This window comes from Nesoenas mayeri, assembly GCF_963082525.1.
Source record: "Nesoenas mayeri genome assembly, chromosome: 8".
Classification (NCBI taxonomy): Eukaryota; Metazoa; Chordata; class Aves; order Columbiformes; family Columbidae; genus Nesoenas; species Nesoenas mayeri.
The window spans coordinates 12,125,022-12,144,908 of NC_137554.1; the positions used below are offsets into that span (position 1 = coordinate 12,125,022).

General features: G+C 39.0%; 1 protein-coding gene across 1 annotated transcript in view; it reads right to left on the reverse strand.

Annotated features, from left to right (window-relative positions):
- Nucleotides 1-18,830, reverse strand: part of ABCA4 (ATP binding cassette subfamily A member 4) — a gene marked incomplete at both ends in the record, with an annotated part of 71,229 nt that extends 52,399 nt beyond the window's left edge. The window contains 8 exons of the mRNA XM_080349251.1: nucleotides 129-369; nucleotides 762-851; nucleotides 4,949-5,146; nucleotides 9,247-9,374; nucleotides 12,167-12,306; nucleotides 14,238-14,379; nucleotides 14,891-14,984; nucleotides 18,765-18,830. Of these exons, the coding sequence (XP_080205377.1) occupies nucleotides 129-369; nucleotides 762-851; nucleotides 4,949-5,146; nucleotides 9,247-9,374; nucleotides 12,167-12,306; nucleotides 14,238-14,379; nucleotides 14,891-14,984; nucleotides 18,765-18,830 (1,099 nt within the window). The remainder of the gene's footprint in view (nucleotides 1-128; nucleotides 370-761; nucleotides 852-4,948; nucleotides 5,147-9,246; nucleotides 9,375-12,166; nucleotides 12,307-14,237; nucleotides 14,380-14,890; nucleotides 14,985-18,764) is intronic.
- Between the last annotated feature and the right edge of the window lie 1,057 nt (nucleotides 18,831-19,887).

Below are 19,887 nucleotides of genomic sequence, written 5' to 3' on the forward strand. Positions count from 1 at the left end.
ACCATTTCACCTGTCTCTAATTTCCTAAATCAACTGCTTAAAACATTATTTTATAAAAGCAACAGTGATATTCTAACATAAGGTGCATCTGTCTACAGTCTCTGTAATGGTTTGGTGGAAAAACTTACTGGTTGTATTATCATAAATATAACTGGATTTCTTCCTTGTTGAGTCAATCCCCAGGAAAGCTTTGTAGTTATTATCTTCATACCAGTTGAAGGAAAGTACTCTGGATCCACCTCCTTCTGGGTAGCCACACAAAAGCTCAGATAGCGAGTTCACCAAGTGGCCTAAGGATTCTGGCCTTCCGTGTTGCACAAACGGTTGCAGCACCATCAAAAGGCTCTGAACACTCGGCTTCCTGGCTAGCTGCAGCAAGACAAGACTTTGTTAAGAGCAACCCTCAAAACAGGTAAGTATTTCCTAAGGTCTCAGTTGTGTCCAGACTGGTAAATCATGGTTGCAGTCAGAACCTCATCCATTTATCACCTCTGCCCTGGCCACAGGCACCATTTGCAGTTTTATTCTCTCATGCCTTTTCTGAAGAAAAGAATATGCTTCATATAATAATTGCCAATGCTTATGTCTACATTTATTTTGTAATGAGAGAAAAATTAATTTCTAAGGTATCAACTCTTCCCAAACAAGTTTATTTTCTTCCTGATAAAGCAGATAACTGGAATATAAAAAGAACAAACGAAAAGGAGGACTATGCACTACCTAGAAAAATGATGTGATTTTCATATTATTAGACCACTTACCTTTTGCATCACTTGAGAGACATTAGACAGCACCCTTCCCCAGGTCTTCAGGTCAATGCCTGGTGAGTTTCTGTCCAATACAGTGGGAAGCTGTGAATAAATGCGAAACACAGATGAATTTTGTACATGACAACAGTTATTACAGTGAGAGAAAAAAAAATCCAGATGTCACATATCCAGTACCATGTGCAGACTCACACAGCAGCCTGTAGAAGTGTTCTTACTAATATGAGGCTGGAGCAGTCACAGGCCACTGAAAATATAGTTCGGGATCTGTTCTGCTAATCTAAGCCCACCATGCGAAAAGGAGTAAAAACGGAGGATGAATGCAGGAATTGCAATTTCTGAGAATCTGCTTCTCACTGAGGCTATTCTTCCAGTAAGATGTACAGACTATTGGTGACTTCTGAATTTAGCAAAAGTTGTGATATAGATGCCCCCATTGGCCATGAAGGTAAATAACTGGCAGTATTTTACATTAGAGAGATTTCCTGATATTAGAGGCAGTCTGGTCCTCACTGTCAAATCGGACAGAAACCATTACTCCTGGCTCCTGCACACTGGTCGAATGACATTTCCAACAGACTTTAATGCTTTCATTATGACTGGATTCTTAAGAAACAGGTGACACCATGTGTGCTGTCACATACCATTTTGCTTGGATCACTGCATCCTTCTTTGTCAGCTGTCTAAAGAATCACATATGCGCTTGGAGTTAGCACTCTTGAGGCTTTCTCGGGCATCTATTTCTTCTAGTATTACAATAAAATATGAAGCTGGAATTTCAGATAGCTAGACTGTACAATTTAACAGATAAGCCCCTAAAAAGACTTCCCAAACTGTGTAACTAAACACCATGCTGATTCCCTGCCACTCCTTTCAGTCAGTAGGTGGTTAAGAAAGCAGAAGACAGCTGTACCGTGTAGGTACCTGGCAGGGAATCACAAAGCCAAGAGTTTTTATGGAAAGCTTATATTAGCATGTTCTGATCTGTCACTTGTGGTTCAGGCAGGAAGCATACACACAAAATACTTCAAAATACACTTTTCCTTTGTCCCCTAAGGGGAACCAGTCTCTGCTAACATTATACAGGATTCTTGGGGCACTTGCCTTAACTTGGCCTTTTTGAAACTGTGAGCAACAGGTATTTGAAACAATCTGAAGCAAACCAAAGAAAAGTCTGGGATAATGAATAGCTTTATTCTTTCAGCTAGAGGAAAATAAAAGAGAAATAGGAGCAAAAATGACACGTTGGCTCCTAAGTATTATTCCTTGCAGTAGGCATTCAGTATTAATCAGGTCTTAATAGAAATGTCCTAAAATGACTGAATTTGTACTCAGCTAGTTCATGTTCTCTAGAAGCACACATAAGACAGGAACAGCAGGCATTATATACAAAATATACTCTCATCTGACCAGCATAGCAGAGTATACAATTCAGAATGCTTATTGACCCTGGGCAAAGAGCAGGATGAAAGCTTTCCCTCAAATATTTATCCCTCTATTTTCATATTCATTGGACGTAAATACAGTGTCATGAAAAAAAAGGAAGAGCAGAAACATTGAAGAGTTTCTTTCCAACAACAGAAGGCCCAGTTCTGGAATCCACAATCAGCTGCCCATCCTACAATAAGCCCTACTCTGCAAAAACAAATTCTGGTGTGTGATTGCTTACAATATACAATTGTAAGAGTGCAGAAAATAGCCTGGGTCTTGATTACACAGGTATTTCTAATGTAGAAGTTTTAAAACTAATACAGAATTTAAAAAAGCCCAACAAATGTTCATTCTACATGTGTCACTGAGTGTAGATGTAAACTCAGTTTGATTACATATCAAGCGTACGTGGTGATACTCGTCAAAGCAGCTGTTTCGGCAACATATGTCTATGCTTAGTGAAGAACTGCTTATCTCCACCCAAAATTGCAATGAGGTATTAAAGAATTGTATTTTTATTTATTTATAAGGTTTGAAGACCTTCTAACGAAGCATAAACAGGCAGGTTCAAGCACAGCAGTGCTCCAGAAAAAGGCTCATTTTCCTTGCTGTGGCTGAGCCAGCCAGACAGCAAAGGAAGGGTCTTATTTTTTTGTTTTGACTTTGCTATAAAAAATGTGAGTTGCTTTAATTCTGTCAAAAAACCCTTAGAGGGTATACATGACCACACAAACAATTGGAGAGTATGTTTAGGCACATACATACCTGAATCTGTTGATCAAATTCAACAAGAAAAAATAATTTTAAAGTGGAGGAGAAGCACACTGTAAAAATAGCTGTATCAAAGAATGTGTATGTACAGTCTACCTTTTAGTTTAACAGGAGTAACTGAGATGGATTTTGATTTAAAAGGGATACTTCTGCCTTGGAAAAAAATAGAAATATATTAAAATTATTATTTAACAACTATAATGACTGGAGTGTGGGAAAGCTTCTACCAACTTGAGGTCTCATTGTGTTAGGCATCATGAAAAGATACTCTCACTTCTCTGTAGCTGGTTGCAGCTGGAATCAGGCTGTGGATACCCCTTCCAGCACACAAACTTCCAGTACTTAGGGGAAGCCCTGGGACACAGATCTTGCAGTAACAGATCAGACTGTAAGCCTGCATCTGAACGCTCAGTCTTTCACAACTCCAGATGTTGGGTTCAGGTTTATGTTTCTGTTTCCCATGTAAGTCTATTTTTGTTTGAACACAGACAACTGCTTCATCAAATCACATCTTTCCATTTTATTTGATAAGGCAGCAAAGTCATGTTAGCGGCTTAATTTTAAAGCTGGACATACTCACATGAAGTCCTTAAATGCTGAAAACCTCTCTTAGAAGTATTGTAGTGTTCTCTGCTACTTCCAGCTAGCATCTGATATACAAAAATAGCTGAGTATATTTTTAGAAATGGAAAATAACGGCTTTCAAAAGCTGACCACAGATTCTTATCAGGACTGGCAAAATCACATGGGCACAATGAATGACTGTCAATACTACAATAATCAAACAGTAATTTGACTGGTGTGTCAATTAAAGCTTCTGGCATCCTCTGTTCTCAGTTATGAGCCACTCAAAGCTGAATAAAATCCATGTTAAACTACTCATGCTGTTACACTTCTATGGCAGAAAAGTCCAATCAATACTTTCTGTTGAACTTTAGCAGCTGCTCGTATATCCTGCCTGCTTATACAGCAAACTGCCAACGTGGTTGTCTCATGACATTAAGTCACAAGGTTAAAAACAGCAAATTAAATTCGTTGTCAAAAAAATGCAAAGTCATGATCATGGGGAAAACAAAACCAAAATATGTATACGCAGTGATGGGCTGTAAGTTTGCTACCATGAGGGAAGACACCTTGGAGTCTTTACAAATAGTTCTCTGAAAGCACCATCTTAGTGTGTGGAATACAAATGGAGTACTAGAAAAATATTAGAACAGAGAATAAAAGCAACAAAAACCCACTAGCATGCCATTTTATATATAAAAATACAAAATATTCATATTATTAATTTTCAATCTATAATAAAACATAAATAATAACAAATAAATATAAAAATGGCATTATATTCCCATATTGAACCAAGGTTGCAGTTGTGGTTAATTTAGAGGAAGAAGGTGACAATAAAAACAGGAAGAACACAAATAAGAGCAATGAAAATAAATAGAAGTAAGGAAAATATTTCAGAGAAAGAGAGATGAGAGACAGTACTACTTTCTGGGGATTTGTTTGTTTGTTTGTTTTTAAAAAAGGCTCATATGGCTACCCCAACTCAAGCTGCATCATGGCTTGACTTCAGCGTAAAATTCTGTCATGCTGGATGAAGCAAAGACAAGCCAGGTTATATGAGGTATTTTCAGAATCCTCAGCAAGATCCCTGTAGGTCTTGCCACACACTGTTTTGCTACATAGACTGGAATGACCAGATAATAGTTCCACACCCACTCTGATTTTAAAATTCCATTTGAATCTTTTAGTTCTGTTGCACTGTGAATTTTATCCGTTTCAACCCAAAGCATACTCAGAGCTGTTCAGTGTCCTGCTGATGGTAGGTTAATGATCACACATCCATAACCTTGCATTTGCAGGGGTAAATAAACATGGAACACTGGTGATGTATTACAAAGAAAATTATTGAAGGGCAATGAAATAACAGCCAAAAGAATGACAGCATAAGGAAGGATGATTGTGTTAATACTTACCAGCTGAAATAGCTTAAAAAAATCAACATTTGCGTACAAGGCATCTTCTACTCTCTGCAGGCTTTCCTGGGACAAGGCGCACATGGCCTTGTGCACAGAAGGGAGACCTCTTCGGCTGTTGAAGATAATAAAGCGGTCCAGGAGCATCTGACTGCAAGCGATGTCCTTCAGAGTCAAGCTAGGGACACCGTAGGCAAACTGCAACCAAAACCAATGTTTTGTTTACCATTACGGAACCTTTGTACTGCTCAGGAAGAATTAAAGATTTATCAAGAAACGGACATCTTGGTATCAGCTCCTGCTAATATTTTCCTGAATGGCTGTGGTCAGCTGAAGCATCAACTCTCGAACCACCTTCCCTTCATGTTATGCTAGATCACCTTGCTTTCTGTCATGTTTTCCCTCCTCTCATTAGTAATTCTTCCTTTCATTTAAAAACTTCTTAAGAGTTCTTTCATCTAAACACTGCTGATGCCAAGCCACCCATCCTTGCGGCCAAGGAGGAATAGCTATGGCTTGCTTGAAAGTAGTTCCCCAGGACCAACTGACTGGGCCACATCACTCTACCTTTCATGTTTAGGCTAGTTATATCTTTACTGTCAGTTGCTCGGAGAGAAAAAGGCCAGTTCCACTGATTCTCAAGCTTGATTTCCCTCAGTATTTTATTTTAGCTGTGACTATTCCACCCCAATGCTTCCCCATAGCCATTATTCATTGTCAGTGTGCACAGGCATATAGCCAGGCTTTACAAAGCCATTTTACATTCAGCCACACCCATCTACTGATTACCACTTCTAATATAAACATGGAACAGAAAAAAAAAAAAACCAGTTATCTTTAGTGTTCAACCACTGGGAACAGATTATTTTATAGTTAAACCAATGTAATGCAGAACAACTCCATAGAAATCAGTAGATTTACCTGGGATTTAAATTGTAGTAATGGAATGTTCTTGGTAGTTTATTATTCCATTCCACTAGCACTATAATTGACAGAACACATGGCAATATAATAAAAAGTAGCACTGGAAATTGCTCATCCTCTGTCCATCTCCTTTCACAGTACAAATTGTAAGGAAAAAAACTCACAACACTGTGATGACTCTAAATGTCTACTGCGTTTGAGATGAACACAGACTTCCAGACAAAAAAGAACTATGCACTGACACAATATCATTAGGCTAAATAAATTTAATAAGTTGCATAGAAAAAGAATGGACAAAATCTGCACAAAACTTCACTTTGTTTACAAAAAAAAATCTGCTGAGCTTTAAGACATTTGGATCAAAACAAACAAACCAGATCTATACCACATCAGACATAGGTGCACGTTTAGTTCCTATCTAAGCCAATAACGGGGCTATTAAGACACTCAGAATGTTATCAAAATTTTATATCTGCACACCTCCTATGGTTAGTAGCTGAGACATGTTTGGTGATACCTGTAAAGAAAAATATTCAAACCCTCAGAGGAATGAGAAAAAAAATTCATTTCCTTTGGAGAGTGGATTGAAGCTTGAGGAGATGTTCATTAAGTGCTTCAGATGTCAGAAGCTACCAACAAAACTGCAAGTGTGGGGGAAAAAGCACCTGTATAATGCAGATTGTATATTGAAATGATGATGCAAAAAAGGGATGCGAATTTCTAGTAAAAGTATCTGAGAAGTACTGTCCCTATCATCACTATAGATGTACCCATATAAAGGTGTCATTAACACAAGTTGTACAGTGTGGAGAGAGACAGAATTCAGAAGAGGAAATTACACTGACAGTCTGGCTTGTAAAAATCCTCCAAAACCAAACACCGCTGCCCTTCCTCAAACTGGAACATTTGAATTGGATTTAACTGACTTTATGTCAGTAAAAGAATTTGCTTATTTGCTCAGTCACTTATATCCTGGGGATTGTGTGAAAAGAACAGCATTTTTTGACCACAAATGCCTGAACTAACATGGTTCTCATCATCCAGTGTGAACTGCAATGAAACTCAGCTGCACAGGGAGGCAGCCTGGGAACTTTGTTTTGACTTGTGAAAGGAGGAAACTGTGACATTAACATCACCGAGAAGGATTAAACACAGAAGGGGGAAAAAAAAAGTTATTTACAAACCGTAAGTGCGTTTCAAGAATGTTCATGAACAGATGGGATTAGGAAAACATCAAACCTCCGCCCTTCCAATTTTTCCGGTAGGGTGGGCTGTTGCCAATCTTTCCTGAACTTCTTATTGTGTTTTAACATCGGCCCCTTATCCTTATCTTAGGATGACTCAAAAAAGCAGGCCCTCAGAGGGAAACTTCAATACCTTTTTTTTTTTTTTTTTTTAAATCAATGTGTCACTGTTTGGCCAAAGATAGCAAGTTGAAGTCCAAATTATTTTTTCAGCCAGTTGGCTGTTTGATCAGGTATAGCTTTCAGCTCTGTGTGTCATTTCCTGCACTCCCAGGCAGCCCAGACCTAGATCTGCAGCCAGCTGTTGGCAACAGTCACGTTCTTATTTACAAGATGCTTTTGGGCTGATCAGCTCTGTGCCATCACAGTCAGGGGGAGAGGGTGAACAGTGATACACAAACAAACAGAAGGGAGAGAAGCATGAAGAACTAGAGATGAACTATCACAGTTGAGGCTTAAGATGACCACAGATCTAGATTCTAATCATAGGTCTGCAACTTCTACCTCAATCAATCATAAGTCCAGCCCAAGTAATTTGCTTATCAAGAAGGTCTATAAGAATTAAGTGATTTATCACCCATAGGACATCAAGTGTTCAATTCCTATTGAAAATAATTCTCTTGTGGTCTTTTGAAAATGAGATTAGTTTTTCTGCATCAGTTGCTCTTGGAGCAAGTATTCACAGCACTTTCTTTCCTTGTAGCTGTGAATCAGCTCTCCTGAGATGATCTTTTATCCTTCTGATGGCTGCTACCAAGAAAATTTTCTGGAGGACAGCAAAAGTAGTATTTATAACACCAAGTCTCCTCCAGCATGAAGAAAACTACATCAGCACAGAAAATACAGCAGGCTTCAATCATACTTTTGGTGATGGTGTTGAAAACTTCGGTCCTGCATACACTGGCAGGAAGAGTTGTTAACAGTAGATGAATGAAAGCCACTGGGGAGCTAAGAGAGACTAATGCTGCAGCACACAGTTCTCCTGGCACAGCAGATCTCTGACAAAGAAGTTAGGGCTGAAAAGGAAGAGAGAAGCCCAGCAAGATATCTGCATATATTATTCTTGTCACGAGCAGCAAGGAAGCAAATTTTCACCATCTCAGCTGACAGAGAGGTGTGAAAATAAGTAGGATGTATCAAGTGACACTGGCTTTGGTATGGTCCTGTGGTATTGCTTCATGACAAAGTGAGGAGAGGAGAGGGCTTCCCCTCTTACTAATCAAGAACACAGCAGATAAGTAATCTGGCTACTAGTCACAGCAGCTGAAAGAACCTATGGTGCACAAAAGGAACTGCATGCAAGTCCATTAATGCCCTCCCTCTTTCTGGCCACACACAGTTCCAGCATTTGTGTTTTATGTGGCAGTGAAAAAGAGAAATTGTGTCTTTCAGCCTCAATTATTCACTTGCTTCCACCCGCACACTAATGCAGTGTAGAAATTGTTCCAGAGTTCTGATTCAGCAGCATTCATTCACTAATACAGCATTCCTCACAGAGCTCCCAGCCCCCAGCACATGGAGAGACAGCCTGCACTTGGTCAGACACAGTCACCTGCCTAGGTGCTTCAGGAGGGATTTGACCTGCAGTTTTCATTCTGTATTTTCTGAGCAGATCTATTATTCAATCAGAATCTAAGAAAGTGGGTCTGCTTCTCTGCTCCTACTTATTCACGTGAGACAATGCCATAAAGGCACCAAATTACTCTGCTGAGATTAGGGCAGAGAACTTAAATTTTATATTAAGAACCTCAAGTAGTTTTCTGCCTCTATTCATCAGGACTGCTGTCTCAAAAGGATGCACAACTGCCTTATGCTTTTGAGCCAAGTCTTTAATCATGGGGACAGATAAATTGCTTGGCAGTATCGTTTCTTGATGCTCATTATTTGGGAGCAACAACAGCATTGAACCAAATATCCATATTTAATGCACATTCAAAATGTTCTTTTAAAAACAAACCAAAGACCTCTTCCTCTAGATTCACAAAAAACAAAGGGTGAAGTTGTACAAACAACCTACAAGTCAGCAGGTATTCTGGGCACAGGTCCCTCAGTGAGGCTACTTTGCAGATGTAACTCCAGAGGTTACACTCCACACAGGTAGCAGCTTGATAGCTGTTACACTCTACCCACCTGTTCAGGGCGCACTTGAGCATTGATAAGCTGGAAAACAACAGTATCTGGGAGCCCAGCATGTTCCAGCAAGAAGGAAGTGAGGGTCTCCCCATCTTTCAGAATGTCTAGAATTCGTATTCCTCTTCCTGGATGAAGAAAGGAGTGCAGAGATCAGTGAGATAGCAAAGAAAGGAAGGTCAAGAACAATTCATATCTTGGCTTGAACCTGCAAAAGAGTATGTCCTTTGGCTCATATTTAGTAGTGACTGATGGCGTCCAAAACTATTTTTAAAATTCAGAATCATTTCAATCCTTTGTTGAGGAATGATCCTCAGAAAATGCTGAGTGTTCTGACTCAGCATATTTGATCTCTCAAAGATGCTTCAGACTAGGGCTTCAGCAATGGAAGTATTGAAAGTATCCCTGGCTGCATTTGAAACTTTCTGCCTTTTTTTTTTTTCCTGAGGTTATGCTTTATTTTAAATGTTCAGATTCAAATGTGCTGCTGTTGTTAGTGCCCTTTCTTCTAGGCCTTGTGTAAATAACTTTAGCCAACTTTCTATATTTACACTAATTTATTACTTTCTGTTGATTAATCTTAGCTAGTTAATCTTATTCAATAATATTGCAAAAATGGCCCCTTGAAAATCTGTCACAAAAAAACCCTAATTTTCCTTGGAAAAGCACAAATTGTTTATAGTGTAATAGTCATATTAAACTAGATTTCCAACTATCAAACTAAAAACTGGCAAATCTTCAGACTACTCACTGTTAAACACATGTGAGAGGCCACCAAACTTCCCTAGTTCCATCTATAACAATACTCAAAGTACTTCTGCTCTTAAACAGTGCAATATTTTTAGCTTGTCTCTGTTACAAATCAGAATCAGTAGGAATTCTGCCTCAGTATGGTCCAAGTGAAAGCCTGGAAAGGGAAGGTTGCTTATGTCCACTGAACACTACAGCCTTCATTAAAGGTAGTTCACACAGCACGAACAGACTGCGGCAAGGAATGCTTGAAAAGCACTAGTTCTTCCAGTCTCTGTAACAGACAATTGACACTGATAGGAGCACCAGGTATCATATGGACATGGGGAATGTAGCTTTAGACATTTCCACGTAAACATGCACAGATTTGCAGCTATCTCCACTCTGTGAGTTAAGTAGGGTCTTACCAGAGTTTGATGACTAACTTCCACAATACCATCTGCAATAAGCATATTCTGCCCTAGGGCTGCAGGGGCTGAGCAGAAATTCTTCCATTGCCACTCCATGTATTTATTCAAGCAGTAAACACTGAAAACAATAGTAGAATGTCCCTCATTCTCACTGGGGCCCTTCCTGGCACCCAGCATTGTGGAGGAAAAGGAACACTACAGGAACACATCTGTAAATATGTCAGTGCAAGGGGGAAATGGGACAAGGAAGGAGGACTCAAGAGGTGGACCTGGTTTAATGAACCAGGAGAAGGAACAATCTCAATTCTGATGTTTATTAATTTTTCATTGCTCAGCTTTGCAGCTATAACAATATTCTGTTAAGTCTGTTACTTAAAGCCAATAGTAAATAAGATAGCTACACACAGAGAGAATTTAAATAGTTAATTCTGCAGTACCTTTTTCTGGATGAAAAAAAAAAAGGTGGTAAAACACATTTTATTATTTTAGCTCCAGAACCAACTTAATTACATTCTTTTATAAAACAGAAGATTCCAAATGTTTGGGTTGGTTTTTTTTTAATTTCAGTAAAACACAAAATCCCCACAGATTCTGAAAGAGCATCAACATTACATTTCACAGGAGCGGGGAGGAATGTGCTTTACTTCCCAGCTGCTGAGTGAAGTTGAGACGAGATGCAAAGGCAACTTCCCAAACCATGGCCTGTGGTCCCCTAGCAATATATTGCAAAAGTGTCATGCTTTTCCTCACCTCCAAACAGGCGGGTTTGGTTTCTATAGCTGTGTACAAACCACAGCTCAGGTCATACTCAAGCTCTTGTTGCTCACATTTGGGGGCATTTTAATTGTCTCACTGTTGTTTACACTGCAATAGCCCCTTTTTTACTTCTAGTTAGAAACCTCTGATGAGGTAGGGGACCATGCGTATCAAATTGGTTTATACATATCTTATAAACATATATGGAGACTGACTATTTGATTTTAATAATAACATTATTCCTGCAGCAAAGAACTTGGGAACAAGATAGATCAATTCTCAAAGCCAGTCCATTTTTCTGCCTTTATTTTTAGGAGTATCTTTTCAAATTCTGTACTTAATGCCCAAATATTAAACTAAAAATTTATTTTTAGTCTATTTCCTATTTTTTTCCCCAGGATTGTGTTCTGAGTTTGGCAGGTTGCTTTCAGTAAAAATTAATGGAGTAATATAATTTGCAATCCTGTTTATAAGAAATGTGCAATGCCCTCTCTCTTTAAGCACATCATCAAAACAAGAATAAAGTGTTTCCTTCTTCACTCTTCCAAACCTACTTCAGCTAGCACTTGAAGCAAAGTATGTCTAAGCTCTTTCCTGGGTTATGCTCCTAGTATATATTCAGACATATTCCTAGCTTTCCATTCCTCTGCATCTTCCAATGTCACCTTCTTAATTCTTCAGCTTCTACTGTAATAATTAACGAAGTCTCTTCACCCATGTGTTTTACTTTGGGTGGTGAGATAACCATGTTTGTGTTTTAAGTTTTGTCTACTGTCATTTAAGGAAGATAGTTGTAGAATGAAGCTGATTGCCCTTCTCCTCTGTCTCAAATAAAAGGTGTTTGTCACAACACTGCATGAGCTTTAACCTACCCTCTCTAACTGTAAGGAGATTAACAGCCACATGTGAAATACATTTTAATGTTATCAGTCTGCAGAGCAGCTACTAGTGAGCTCTAAGAATGAAAAATTCAATAGTTTAAAGGACACAGACAAAACAATTACCTGCAATTCTTTCAGGATTAGTTCTCATTGTTTCCATAAACTGAGTCATAATGATCAGTTCTTCCCAGATTCTGCCAAGGTCTTGGATTTCAGGAGCTGCCAGTAAGAGCTCCTGAGCATCTTTATATACCCTTGCAAGGCTGAAAGAAGAAATAGCAAACCAACAATAATTTAAGCCTGATGACTCTCAAGATCTTTTCACATTAAAAAAAAAAAAAAAAAGGCAAAAACAAAAAGCAAAAGGCAAAAAGCAAAATGGACTTTGTCTGTGTTAAGGCTGAATAAAAACAAATTACTTTGTCCTCCGTCTTGAAACTCAAAGCTCAGTTTTGTGGTGTCAACAGTGTAGTTTCAGGTCGTGTGGGATTCAGATTTGGAAGTGCATGGAAGGTTTAAGAGGGCTACTGGTGTTGCAGAAGGTTGGCCCCTCATACACTTTCTTCATTAGCCATGCTGATCTTGCTGGGGAGACAGGGCCTTCCCGAGACACTATTCAGCTCACAGCTATGGTGCCAACCTGCTCTGGTTCTGGCCCAGTCTCATCTCCAGCGGTTGGATGGGGCACTCCGGGCACGTACAGCCCTGCTCAGCCAGGTAAGTGACATGGAATCACTCAGGCACAGAATCCTCCTCCCTCTCCCTGCTCAGTCCCCTCCAATGTAAGGGTGGCATTTAGGTCCCTTCAAAACATTTCTTCTACAAGAGAGAAGGAAAGCAGGAGTGGCAAACTGTCACAGGCAGCTGTTCACCTACCGCCTCTGGGTTAGAACATGTAGTTCAAGCAAGGATGCAATCAGGTGCTGTGTTTATAAACAAGTATGAAAAAATTCTTATTAACACCAGAGGAGACCATTACATTTCTTCAACAGTATTATATTTTTCCATACATGGAAAGGTATATCTCAGTCCTCTTGACTTATTTTAGATTACAGGAAACAGCAAACAGGAAGGACTAAATTCCTTCAGAAAACACAATGTATTTGCTTCCTCTGTAACACACTGAATTTACTCTGACTCACACAGGGATAGTTTGCTCTGTAATAAGCAACCTAGAAAAGGCAGAATGTATAGAAAACTGAATCCTCTAGCTTCACTGTGTGATTGACTGTGCCCCACAAAAAAAGTCCAGCTGACTATTTTAAATCCCCTTCACTAGGAACAAAAGGTCAAATGCTAAATTACCTCCAAGCTACAGACTTTCACATGACTAGAGCTTTAATGGCCTTGACATCGTTAGCTCATGAATTTTAATCATTGGATGCTCCAAAGTGAACTATTTGCAAAAGAAGATTTGGAGCACATTTTATAGCTATTCTAACAGGTTTTTACTTTAATGGTCTTTGTCCATCATGCTGTCATTGATGACTCAGCTGTAAGAAAGAATGCAATGAATTGCTCCCACGGCTCTTTTTCACTAACAGCCTGGAGATCTCCCATGCTCCTATTTTGTTAATTAGCTTAGTATCAGAATGTTACTATGCTGATTAAAGTCTCACAAGTATATAGCCAAAACAGGTGCTAGAGAAGAAGTGGCAATGCAGATTTCCCTTTGCTGCTACTTCATTAGAGCTCTCATCCAGCAGGGACAACTCAAGTGATAAGAAAGCCTGAGGTTTCACACTCCTATATCAAAAAAGATTTGTCCTAAGACATTCAGTAAGCAGCAGGCAATAGAAAGTATGGATTTTGTTAAGTGAACATGTGTTCTCTAGAGCTGAACACTTTTGAGACAGGCCCAAACTTACCATCACAAGCACTGTTTTCACCTTTGCTGACCACTGTTGGAATGAAACTGTTGTGCTAGAACTGAAATTTTTGTCTTCCAGTATTTGCACCCCAGTATCTTCTTAAATGCTCACCTTTCCCTTTTCATTCACATCACAAAACAATGATTTAAAATACCCCTCAGTGCACTGAGGGACATTTCTATACAGGCTGAGGATACTCCATCCTTTCTCCCTGCATCATTCATGCCAATGAAAGCTCCGCAAGTGCCAAGAGCAGGCTACCAGCAGTCGCCCAGCAGGCCTGTATTACTGCAGCCCAGTCTCACACATATAGCTCTGCTTACATTGAATTGTTGTAGTTGGACACAACACCTGGACCCTCTCCAGGGGTTGGGCTGTGGAAACATGGGTTGTTCATGTTGCAGAAGATGCCATGCAACCATGGCAGTGTTCCTGCAGATGGCATTGCCTTGTTTGGGAAGTGACCTAGAATATGGAAACACAAAATATAAATGATCATGGGTCTAATGCAACCTGTGTGAATCTAAATAGCATGATGGATTGCCTCACTACAAAAAGACCACAATGGAAATCATACAGAATTTTTTCTTACTAAGCAAAACAAGTCATTGATATAAGCAATATGGCTATTTCAAACTGAAACAAATTCTGAGCTAACCTTTTTTTTTTAAATAAGTAGTGAGGCAGTACTTTCTCAGTAATAGAATTACAGAAATCTACAACTTGACAGAATCTTGAGACCCCATGTCAGTCCGAAGACAAAGCATCTCATGAGAAAACATGAGCTTTATTTTTTTTTTTTCTCCTCATTGGTAATTCTTACAATATATGGCTATAAATAACTACTTGAAGCAAAGTCTGTTCTTTTGTCATTGGAGTATAATACTTGGCAAACACGTCCTAGTATCTCTGTCTGAGAATTTCTAGCCATTATTTAGCACAAGTCAGAGCACTAAAACATCCTAAATGTTCTTACATTCATGTTGGCGATACAATGGATTAGCTTTCCTCAGCCAGACAAGGGCAAGAAATAATGTCAGAGGCCATACAAGCTCCACAAGAAAACGAAGCTGGAAAGAAAAAAAAAAATCAATTCAAAATAAATTTTATAGATTAACCATGTATGGAGTCCCTACATGACTAGAGAGCTGAAGCCCCTTCTCACTCTCGTAATGCCCAGTACAGCATGTGCCCATGGTTATCCTTCGCCTGTTTCATCATTTGGAAAGGACACCCAGAAACAGCAAGAATTTAATCACAGTCCCATGAAGCACCACAATTAACTCAGTGGCTTCTCCACCTCTTCTAAAGAAACATTTATGCATCCTGACTGTGGTAAAAAGAGGCAGCAGGTGGTACTAAACTGCCATACAGAGCAGATAGAAGTCTAAGTAGTTTTTATACAAAGTGGATGACTCTATAACAATACAGGGAAAAAAAAAAAAAAAAGATTAAATGGCAGAGAAAAACTGTGGTGTTTTTTTAACCCACACTTTCATAGGCTGTCAGTGCGCTGTGCTTATGCAAACGTAAAAGATTTTAGCATAAGCTTACATTCTTTGATCTTTACCTTTGCTTCTTTTTGTCATAATTCATTTCAACATAATTAATTTTCTAATAAAGGCAGAAATGTATACATTAAGATCAAACACCTCATTCAGTAACACAGAAGACACCATCAAAGGCCACTTTATTGCCCAGATCTTTCAATATACGTAGAACAGTCAGCAGTTTCCAGCCATGACAGAAAATTAAGGGCACTGCTTTACCACAGAGCAACATCCTGCCTGGTTTGCAGTCTGTTTCCTCCTCTCTCTGCTTCAGTTTAGTTTTGCTGCCTCTGTGTGTTTTGGCACAGGTTTGAAATGACAACCCTTTGATCCTGTGACACAGGCTTTGGGCTCTGAGGACCAGCTACGGGATTTTTGTGTCCAGCCACGTGGCACCTTTTTTCTCCTCCCTACAAGAGCCAGGACAAACTCTCTCCAGCACAGGGCTCATAGCACATGCACAGGAAAGCCCTCCCTGCCTTCTTTCCTTTGCTCCCGCCTCCATGACCAGGCACCAAATATGTTAACAATAATGCCTACAGCAGCAGAGCCAGAGACAAGATGGGTCACATGTGAATGTTTTGTTTTGTTTTTTTTCCAACTGAGCCAAGCAGGGCAAAAGATACTCTACAGCCTAATTAAAAACAGGTTTTTGGATCTGCCTTTTTTTTTTTTCCACTATAACTTTGTCTAATAGCTTTAGTTAAGCATAGCTTATGCTTACAACAAAAGGGTAGAAAGATTTTTCACCAGGCAACCATTTCCAATTTCACATTTTTTCTCTTAAGGCTCTATTTTTTAAAATAGAACAACAACCCCCCTCCACACACACACCTAGGAAGTTATGCATGCCTGATATTTTTAAAGCCAGACAAAATATTGCCAGCAGCAAAGGGCAGACAATACAATTATTAGAAAATGAAACCTGCCATTTTACAGCTCTTCTTGATGGCTGTTGTGCACAGCACAGAATACAGTGTTATAGACCCTCCCCAGAATGGGTCCACAAGGTCTGATTAGCACTCATTGCTATCCATTTGATAAGATGCTTGGGACAAGCACTAGACACCCATAGACTAGGAGGGGTAAGAACCGGGGAGACTCCTTGGTTGTCATCTTTGCTGCAGAGTTAATCTGAGTTATTGCTCAGATCTCAATTCTTACTTCATTCTCAGGATATACAAAATACTCAGAGTTGAATTCAGTAACTCCTTTCCATCTAGAGCTTACTAGTTTAGAAGGAACTGAAGGTTAAAGCACAAGGGAAGCTTTCTTTCAAGCTGGTACACAATGAGTCGTGAGATGAGCATGGAGCAAGTGCTGCTACCCCTCTGATTCTTTCCCGTGATCCTTCTTCTGAAGACACAAAGGTGTCTCAGAACTCACTAGAAGGATCAGAGAGCAGCCCATGAGCCTGCAGAGCCACAAGATAAACAGCCAGAAATCCCAACAACATGCTCAGAAAAAATGTAATATCCAGATGAAGCTGTAATGGAGCAAGCACAGTGATACAACCATATAAATCTGACAAGCTTAAACTGGCCAGGGATCAACAGTTAACTCCACAGTGAAGTCCTTCTTATGAATTAGATAAGACTAAGTGATGAACTTGAGTAGAAGATTGGATATGCCTCCTTTTATGGTACTTCATGATGGCTGATTTTCCCAAAACAGATTTTATCACTACTTTTGACATTACAGATTTTTGTTTTGGCTACCTTGTTTCTCTGTGTGGACAAATAAATAGGCAGGTTTATATACTTAGAAAAGGAAGTTATTTTTACTGAGTGTTGTAAAATGTTTTACTCTTCAGAGTGAAGAAAATATTTCTTTGTTGTGGATGACATCACTGTGCTTACAAGCTAGGAATGATCATCACAGAAGGGGATGTCTGGCAACACCAGAAAATATCAGGTTGGCATTTTTGAAAATTCTATAGAAAAAATAAACAAGAAAAAATAGAGTTCCTGAAACACAAGCAGGCACTTTGGGACACATACCTGAGCAGATTTGTCCAAATAAAACAGTATTTCATACACTTGAAACCACTGAAGAATTATGTAAAGATCCATTTGCTAAAAAGCAGTGGCTTCTAATTAACTTAGTACACACATTTGAAGATCAGAAAGATGTGGATTTTCTTTTTTTGCTGTTTGTTTTCTCCGAACTTGAGAACGCAAATACCATAACTCCTCGACAATCAGTAAATGAAGTCCAGCTTCAGAAAGGTGTCCTTATATTTGGTGTAATCTAGCTTAAGGATGGATTGGTGAATTCCAGACTGATTAAATCATGAGCTGGCAATGTTACATGCATCAGCTCTTGATAGCAGTGTAGACTGTAGGAGAAATTTGCTGGGAAGCTATGGACGAACAGACATTCAATTTATCTATGAAGATAATCCTTTGAACCTGGAAATGTCAGCACGTGAGTCATTCCTAAAGACTGAAATCAGGTCAGCAGAGGTAAGCATTGCAGCTCATTCCATGATTTGTTTTGACCCTATGGATATCTGTTATTAAGGCAAAATGGTTTATATGACTGTTACAGCCTTTCAGATGCCCCAATGTACTTTAAAATTATTTTTAATTTGAAACAGGTAGTGTATCTCTATAACACCCCAATGGGACCTCCAGACAAAGTGATAGCCTTTGCTGGACAGAAGTCATTGCAGTACATCAGATGATCAAGACCCTAGTTAGAGGATTTTTTTACTCTAAGAAAATTTGCCTTTAAAAAAAAGAAAAAGCAAGAATGATGAAAGAAGGTAGAAGGGTAGGAAGAATTACGTTTGCTGTAAGGCAAAGTATCATAACATCTAAGAGAATCTGAAAGGATTTAAAGTATTTATCTAATTTTCACTTTACTTATATCATTCAGCTATATTACAAAAAGATAAAATCTGTGTGAACTTTATTCCCTAAGTGGATTCACTTCTAAGAGCAGCTGGGTATGAGGAGTAAATCTAAAATTAGAAATTAAACCTCCTTGAGCTTAATGGTGCCCACGATGTTTTGTAAGAGCAAATCTTTTTATATCAAAATACAAAAATATTACTACCCACAACTCCTCTCCTGGTACACAATACTATTTGTCAAAGAAAACCCCAGTACAAGTATTCTATGTTTAGTCTGCAAAGAGCAGCTTTGCAAACTGCATCAGACAAGATCCCAGACAGCAGGCCCATACAAAGATAACACTTGATTCTTTGAGGAATTCATGATTTTACATGTTGATAAATATACCAGTCACTTCATGCAGTGGAGTGCATGGTCCAAAGCTGAAATCCAAAGACTTTACCTTTTGTCTTTTCCGGAGGATCCAGTTCTTCCAGAGTAGAAGTCTGACTTGCCTAAAGAAGCTCATTCTTCCGCCTCAACACTTTTGGTTAACCTGTGGCAAAGGACGCATTGCCATTTCTCAGCTGACAGCTGAAACAGAGCTCAGAGCAAAATAACAACTTTCTGTTCTTATTTTAAGATTATGTTATCATAGATATCAGTTCCTTTCATTGTCTGGACCATTTAATTTTGCATTTGATACACTATCATACATGAAAAATTGTAGTTTTCCTTTGTTTGGAGGATGTTTCCTGTGACACATTTATCGGCACCAAAAAGCAACAGAGGGGGAAAAGCAACTCTTCTGAATGGAAAAAAGTCATTAACATTGAATCCTGCTATTAACTTAGACTTGCGAGTAATGAAAGCAGTTAACTGTTGCATCATTTATCAAGTTAAATCTGTGCTTTTAAACTATTTTTTCCAAGAAAAGTTGACTATAACTGCTAGAAAAGGATCCTGAAGAACATGCAGATCTCTTCTGACATACTGAGCACGGAAGAGGTTGGAGTAAGATATTCAAGGCCAAACTTAGCTAAAAGTGGCTGTTCTGGTAATTAGAGATCAAATAACAAAACAACAATTCTGCAGAAAAATATCCATGTAAAACCAGTGGTCCCCAAATCTGTAGCATTTTCCATATTTTGCAGGTCAGCAGTTTCATGCCATTTTCAACCCTAATTGCTTAAGTTACAGAGCACCACAAGAAGCGAGACTAGCTATAAAAAAAAGCTAGTGTTGTTGTAAAGAATAAATGAGTTAATGCTTTATGATTTGAAGAGGATACACTTCTGGGGTGTGACAGCTTCCCGCTTTGAGTAGATAAAAGCTGAACAGAACAAAGTTAACCCACAGGTCGGTGACTTTGCCCAACACCGTCAGTTGAAAAAATGGTCTTGATAGTGTAGATAATATTGGGATCCTAAACACACATCATGACATGCAGAAGAGGACCAGTTTTGTTTTTGGAGATCTAGTCCTTCCAGAGTTCAGCACACTGTCTTTGTACAAAAAGGCAGTTGCCCATGTAGTAACAGAGGCCGATTTTGCAAACTTAAGTGTCAGAACATAGACATTTCTTT